General features: G+C 45.1%; 1 protein-coding gene across 1 annotated transcript; it reads left to right on the top strand.

The window, feature by feature from the left end:
* The first annotated feature begins 3,765 nt into the window (after window positions 1–3,765).
* LOC119968043 (probable G-protein coupled receptor 139) lies at window positions 3,766–7,464 on the top strand. The gene is made up of 2 exons (XM_038801140.1): window positions 3,766–3,889; window positions 6,563–7,464. Exons 1-2 carry the CDS (start codon window positions 3,766–3,768, stop codon window positions 7,462–7,464), a joined length of 1,026 nt encoding a protein of 341 aa, XP_038657068.1.
* The last annotated feature ends 433 nt before the right edge of the window (window positions 7,465–7,897 follow it).

Raw genomic sequence — 7,897 nt, 5'->3', positions numbered from 1 at the left:
CTCAACACGTACTTCTCCTAGCGACCCAGCTTCCTGGCCAGGATCTCAACCCGTACTTCTCCTAGCGACCCAGCATCCTGGCCAGGATCTCAACCCGTACTTCTCCTAGCGACCCAGCACACACATAGTATCGTGGCCAGGATCTCAACCCATACTTCTCCTAACGACCCAGCATCCTGGCCAGGATCTCAACCCGTATTTCTCCTAGCGACCCAGCACACACATAGCATCCTGGCCAGGATCTCAACACGTACTTCTCCTAGCGACCCAGCTTCCTGGCCAGGATCTCAACCCGTACTTCTCCTAGCGACCCAGCTTCCTGGCCAGGATCTCAACCCGTACTTCTCCTAGCGACCCAGCATCCTGGCCAGGATCTCAACCCGTACTTCTCCTAGCGACCCAGCACACACATAGCATCATGGCCAGGATCTCAACCCGTACTTCTCCTAGCGACCCAGCATCCTGGCCAGGAACTCAACCCGTACTTCTCCTAGCAACCCAGCATCCTGGCCAGGATCTCAACCCGTACTTCCCCTAGCGACCCAGCACACACATAGCATCCTGGCCAGGATCTCAACCCGTACTTCCCCTAGCGACCCAGCATCCTGGCCAGGATCTCAACCCGTACTTCTCCTAGCGACCCAGCATCCTGGCCAGGATCCCAACCCGTACTTCTCCTAGCGACCCAGCACACACATAGCATCCTGGCCAGGATCTCAACCCGTACTTCCCCTAGCGACCCAGCATCCTGGCCAGGATCTCAACCCGTACTTCCCCTAGCAACCCAGCATCCTGGCCAGGATCTCAACCCGTACTTCTCCTAGCGACCCAGCACACACATAGCATCCTGGTCAGGATCTCAACCCGTACTTCTCCTAGCGACCCAGCATCCTGGCCAGGATCTCAACCCGTACTTCCCCTAGCGACCCAGCACACACATAGCATCCTGGCCAGGATCTCAACCCGTACTTCTCCTAACGACCCAGCATCCTGGCCAGGATCTCAACCCGTACTTCTCCTAGCGACCCAGCATCCTGGCCAGGATCTCAACCCGTACTTCTCCTAGCGACCCAGCACACACATAGCATCCTGGCCAGGATCTCAACCCGTACTTCCCCTAGCGGCCCAGCATCCTGGCCAGGATCTCAACCCGTACTTCTCCTAGCGACCCAGCACACACATAGCTTCCTGGCCAGGATATCAACCCGTACTTCTCCTAGCGACCCAGCATCCTGGCCAGGATCCCAACCCATACTTCTCCTAGCGACCCAGCATCCTGGCCAGGATCCCAACCCGTACTTCTCCTAGCGACCCAACTTCCTGGCCAGGATCTCAACCCATACTTGTCCTAGCGACCCAGCACACACATAGCATCCTGGCCAGGTACTGCATCCACTCGAGCACTCCCCTGACTTTCCGTGTGGTTTGGAATTCTTCACCCCAATCCATTACCCCCAAAGTCTCTGCTTCTCCCAATTGTCTTCTCCCTCAGCACTCTCTCCATTAGGAGCACTGAAATAAGGTGTTCATTAAATATCTTAGTCTTGACACAAAGCACCCAATTTCCCCCAATGCGGACAAGCCAGCCGCTCACTGCCTGTTTACTGACAGAATATGTTGCCTGTTTTTATGATTCGGGACCAGACCCCAACTGTTGCTAGAATACTGGATTTAAACCCCAATGTTTTATTTAATTTAGTAAGGAAGAACGAATACTTGGCTCTAGGGGTGATTTCACCCATGAACAGGGACATAATAGATTAAAACAAACTTTATTACGAGCACAGTATTACTCATTTATGCATCACCAAAACAATAGCTTACAACTACCCATTCAAATGCTTGAGAATGAAATGAAACAATAACACATATGTTCTCTCAAACAAACCTATCTCAGGTCTAAAGCCATATGTAAATACAGTTAGCAGATGCAGGTATACTTGCTTATTACAGAGATGTTTTGAGACTGTTTGAAAGGATAGATCTCAACCTTGTGAGAACAATGCAGAATCTCTGGCTGAATTCGTCAGAAACTTTTCACAGCTTACCTTCCGGCCATGAAATTAACTTATTGGCTGTCTACAAATGTTCTGGTATCCCAGCCCCTCCCATCTTACTAACACTGTCTTTAATTATCTATTCCTCAGGGAATCCCCGTAATGTAAACAATGTCCATCAGTCCAAGCTTTTACAATGCTTTAATTTCACTTCTGTCTCCAAAAAGAACCAAATTGTTTTAAAAGCATGTCTGCAGCGGTCACACACACTGACTCAGGCATTTAACCCTTACTGAAGCATGTCTGCAGCAGTCACACACACTGACTCAGGCATTTAACCCTTACTGAAGCATGTCTGCAGCAGTCACACACACTGACTCAGGCATTTAACCCTTACTGAAGCATGTCTGCAGCAGTCACACACACTGACTCAGGCATTTGACCCTTACTGAAGCATGTCTGCAGCAGTCACACACACTGACTCAGGCATTTAACCCTTACTGAAGCATGTCTGCAGCAGTCACACACACTGACTCAGGCATTTAACCCTTACTGAAGCATGTCTGCAGCAGTCACACACACTGACTCAGGCATTTGACCCTTACTGAAGCATGTCTGCAGCAGTCACACACACTGACTCAGGCATTTAACCCTTACTGAAGCATGTCTGCAGCAGTCACACACACTGACTCAGGCATTTGACCCTTACTGAAGCATGTCTGCAGCAGTCACACACACTGACTCAGGCATTTAACCCTTACTGAAGCATGTCTGCAGCAGTCACACACACTGACTCAGGCATTTAACCCTTACTGAAGCATGTCTACAGCAGTCACACACACTGACTCAGGCATTTAACCCTTACTGCACCAAATCCATTCATCACATTATGTTAACTGCCGTTCCGTTCCTATGTTCAGCCTTTGCCAGTCCTATGTGCCTCTTCACTTCCCCGTCAAAAGATTACACATGTCATGGTTCATGCTTAATGATTCTCCTCACCTCTCTGTTACAGCCTATTTTTTTTGTTGAATCACATTTCCTATTATCCACATCATTCAAGATGTCCTGGCGTTGTGACCCCTTCCTTTCACCCTTGTTGCAATGTACCTGAAACATCTCCATAATGAAGATCAGCCTTTCATCCGTTTGTTCCATTTTATCCTGGGTTTTATCCCATTGAAACAACTCGTCTGCCAAATTATAAAGTTCAACTTCAGATTGTCCCTTTCCTACTCCATTAACAATCTCAGCTTAATTCCAATTAAGTCTACGAACAACACTAATTTTCCTAAGGTTAGTGTATCACTTCAAAGCCCAACTTTAAATAACCCAACATGAGGCCAGATAGTTTGGACTTTCGAATCAATGGTCCTATACGCATATTAAATATTGTGATTGGGTAAATGAATGGTCACATTTCAAGAGGGCAGTCTTAACACAGACTGCACATAAGAACACTCAGAAAGATGCACAGACATTTGTCATTTAATGAGTGAAATACCACAATAGACTGAATGTCAGTTTGGGAACAATATGTGATGTAAAGTGTGACCTAATTGCTTTGATGTTAGCAGCACTAATTCGGGAAGAGTGCAACTTTCATCTGTTAATTAATGGACGTGATGAGAATTGTCTAATTGACTAATCCCCATCGGGGAAACAATTTGTTGTCATCTGTCAGTTCATTAAAAAAGTAGATAGGCCCATTTGGCAACCACGACATCTCCATGGAGATGGTACAGGGAATAAATGAAAGGGCGGGAAGATGCACAGACCCAGAGCTGAATGCAGAGAGGCTGTCTACAGCAAGGAAGGCAGGAATATGCTTGAAACATTTAACAAGATCATCAAAATATACTATGCAATCCTCGCTGCTATCGGAGTTCCTGGTAAGTGGCTATAGGCAGTGAATTTCTATAAGTCTGTTTGTGAGCTGTTCTCATGTTTTGCTCTGTCAATAAATTTTTTTTTGTTAAAAGTTATAGTACCCAATTCAGTTTTTCCAATTAAGGAGCAATTTAGCATGGCCAATCCACCTACTCTTCACATCTTTGGGTTGTGGGGTTGAAACCCACGCAAACACAGGGAGAATGTGCAAACTCCACACAGACAGTGTGGATTCCAGAGCCGGGATCGAACCTGGAACCTCGGCGCCGTGAGGCTGCAGGGCTAACCCACTGCGCCACCGTGCTGCCCCCTCTAGCAATAATACATGTAGACATGAAGCTCACCATCACTGAAATACCCGAGCAATGTTCTAATGTCCTGAATACAAATATCCGGAGTTCTCTCCACAGCTTTAGCCCATGTCGCAATTGAATATCAAAATCTTCCAACTCCCAGAACTGTTAAGTTTTTGTTTCTCGTGTGATTGTGTGGGCAGTTTTCGGATTGAAGTCAATTATGGGTGTTATTTTGAGTGTGTGGGTCAGTCAACACGCTTTCCTGGCAGTATTGGTCCATGCAGAACCGCAGGAATTGTGGATGGCCCTGACAGAGGGTGAATTTCACACTGTGTGACCTGAGTCGTCCTGATCTCTCACTGACTTTTATTTCAAACATCAGTTGACTCACTCGTCTTTACACCTGTAACCTTTTAGCAGCCTCTGATCTCAGCTCAGTGGCTTGTGTTGCTGTGAGGAGCGACACACCTCTACCTGACGGACAAATATTGTGGATGCTGCTGAAGCACAAATCAGACAAATTGCAGATAGAAAAACAACTTTAGCAAACTCTTAGCTTTGTAATCAACAGAGTGTTTCTCTCAGCTTTTGAATGAGCTGCACAGCCTTATCCACATGAGCTTATATCAGTGGGAGTGTTAGTGTAGTTTAGCAAACAATGGAGTGTGTGGGGGGAGCGGAGATATGGGAAGGTGTATGGTGGCCGATGGAGGGCATCACTTCCCAGAATGGTGCACAAGACCCAGCTGACCACGGATTTCTGTGGCTATCTGTCACCGCAGGCAAAGCTTATTGTGGGTTTGAACTGCGAAGAAACCCAGCTGGTTCTACATTGAAACCGATCATTAGGTAACTGATCTGATCTCTCTGTCTTGCTGCCTTTCTGTTTAACTGATGTAATCGGCTGAAAATGGGTCGGGGGGGGGGGGGGGGGTGGTCCTGGTGCTTAGTAATATATGTAGAAATAGAATATATTGACATTGTTCTGCTGACTATTGAATGATAGGTAGATAGACAGACAGACAGGTAGCCTGGGTGGCATGGTAACACAGTGGGTAGTACAGTTGCTTCACAGCTCCAGGGTCCCTGGTTTGATTCCTGGCTCAGAGTCTGTGCAGAGTCTGCACGTTCTGCCTGTGTCTGCGTGGGTTTCCTCCGGGTGCTCCAGTTTCTTCCCACAGTCCAAAGATGTGCAGGTTAGGTGGATTGGCCATGTTAAATTGCCCTTAGTGTCCAAAAAGATTAGACGGGGATAGGGTGGAGGTGTGGGATTAGGTAGGGGGATCTTTCCATGGCCGGTGCAGACTTGCTGGGACGAATAGCCTCCTTCTGCACTGTAAATTCTATTCCTTAGATTGAGATATTCATTTCAATATGTTTTGATTTATATACCTAAGCATGAGCACAACATGTTTACAGTATTCAAACTCTTTATATAACATATTCTTACTCGGAGTAAAATTCATGGAAACACTTTTTTCTGTTTAAGTGTTGTTAAATCCTCGCTCCCCCCCCCCCCCCCCCCCCCCCACCTCCCGCAACAACAGACCTAAGGATCGGGTCAAAAAGGACAGAACTGTTTATCTGTCTAAGAAACAGGATTAATACTTTACTGTGGTTATAGAATTATCCATTGTGTGATGGACTATGGTTTGATAGATCAGAGGCGATCTGAGATTTAGCCATACAATTGTCATCAAGTGTCCTTAAACACAGTAAGATGTGCCTCTGTGAGGATGGTCACACCGGAACAGACATCTGAAGTATTAATAACACACGGCAACAAATAACAACATTGGTAATGAAACAAATCGCATACCTCCCTCCATTCTGGCATTAATCTGGTTAAAACAATTGCACCTTCACCAGTCCATAAATATCTTGCAATAACTCATAGTATGCTAAATGTTCCGCAATTGAAGCTGTGCAGTGGTTTAAAATCTACAGGTGTTTTTATTCCCTTCTGCTAGATGTGAACTTTAGATTTTGTTTTTCACACGACCCAGTAAATCTATTTTGCTACGTAGAATACTGACAATGCCGCGGAGAGAATGTAATTGTGCGTGTCTTTGACCATCAGCCAATGAGAAAGCACCAGCGGCCAGTATTTAGCCTGTAAATAGCTTTCAATAATCCAATCACAGTTCACCAAAACTTTATTGAGAAGTTACGAATTCTGAGTGGTTCTCTGCCCATGCTCCTGTCCCCAATCTCGTGCATCCATAAGTTTGGAGGGTTAGATGCGGATTGAGCTCACATGTAAAGTTAAAAAAAAACCTTCCGACCTGAATTTAGAACCAGAATGTTGTTCGTAGTATCCAGAATAAAGAAAATAAATTTAAATTTAATTCATTCACAGGTTTCCCCCTTTTCTTACAGTTAATCTACTGGCGATTGTGATCCTGTCCCAGGGAAAATGTGGTCTCTCTACATGCACCACTCGCTATCTAGTGGCCATGGCAACAGCAGATCTACTGGTCATCATCACTGAAGTTATACTGTGGCGGATTAGTTATTATTATTTCACAGGCTCTTTCCTAGACATTACACCAGTATGTAGTATTATCAATGTTCTCAGTAGGGCAGCCACAGACTATTCGGTCTGGTTCACCGTCACTTTCTCATTTGATCGGTTTGTTGCCATTTGTTGCCAGAAGCTGAAAAGAAAATACTGCACCAAGAAAACTGCGGCTATCATTCTGGGAACAACCAGCATTTTATTCTGTTTAAAAAATATTCCAAACTACTTTACACTTAAACCTAGATGGATAATTAACCATGTACCGTGGTTCTGTGATGTAAAGGCAAACTATTTTACTGAGCCGGGATGGATTGGTTTTGATTGGTTTGATACAGCTTTAACCCCATTGCTCCCATTCACACTGATTTTGTTGCTCAACGCTCTGACCGTCAGGCATATTCTAGTGGCCAGTCGAGTCCGAAAGCGACTGATAGACCAGAAGAAGGAAAGTAATCGCAGTGACCCAGAGATGGAAAGCAGGAGGAGGTCTGTGATTTTACTATTCACCATATCCGGTAGCTTCATACTTCTCTGGTCAATTTATGTTATAGAATTCCTATATTATAACATCACAGGGAAAGATCCTAAAAATTACAACGATTCAGAAAATATATTTGAAAATGTGGGTGATATGCTGCAGGTTTTGAACTGCTGCACAAACACATTTGTTTATGGAGCGACGCAGTCCAAGTTCAGAGAGCAGTTCAAGATCATGATGAAATATCCAGTTGCATCAATTATTCATTTAATTCATAGATGAAATTGAGAGGAGGTCAGAGACAGGTCTCAGTGTTCCCTGTTCATGAATGAAACATATATGCCCAGATTTGTGCCATAAGACATTGAGCAGCAAGCAAAAGGGGGAGTAAGTGAAGAGAACTCAGCTACACAAAGAAGCATTTTCCCCAAGGACAAAATGTGATGTTTGTGAAACTGTGCGTAAAGAGTTTACATGCGGAGAATGTGGGATTGAAGCAGAATCAGGCACATCCCAGATAACACATGGGGGGTTGGGGGTTAGAAAACAGCAGTTCCTCAATCTCCACTGGTTCAATTCTCATCAGCTCTCATCTCCTCAGATTTAAAAGAAATCTCTCGCACAAATAAATTTCTGTAGAGATGCTGGGACAGGAGATGCATGAATTGTTTATCTGTATCACTGTTATTTAGCCCGTTACCTTCAATTTCCATTG

The sequence above is a fragment of the Scyliorhinus canicula genome, chromosome 6 (genome assembly GCF_902713615.1).
Source record: "Scyliorhinus canicula chromosome 6, sScyCan1.1, whole genome shotgun sequence".
In the NCBI taxonomy this organism is placed as follows: domain Eukaryota; kingdom Metazoa; phylum Chordata; class Chondrichthyes; order Carcharhiniformes; family Scyliorhinidae; genus Scyliorhinus; species Scyliorhinus canicula.
The sequence above is the reverse complement of the archived record's forward strand: the minus strand, read 5'-3'. Positions and strand labels throughout refer to the sequence as shown.

Coding starts and splice junctions, on each gene's coding strand:
- LOC119968043 (XM_038801140.1), top strand. CDS start 3,766: ATGCACAGACCCAGAGCTGAATGCAGAGAGGCTGTCTACAGCAAGGAA. Junction 3,890..6,562: donor CGCTGCTATCGGAGTTCCTG/GTAAGTGGCTAT, acceptor CTTTTCTTACAG/TTAATCTACTGGCGATTGTG.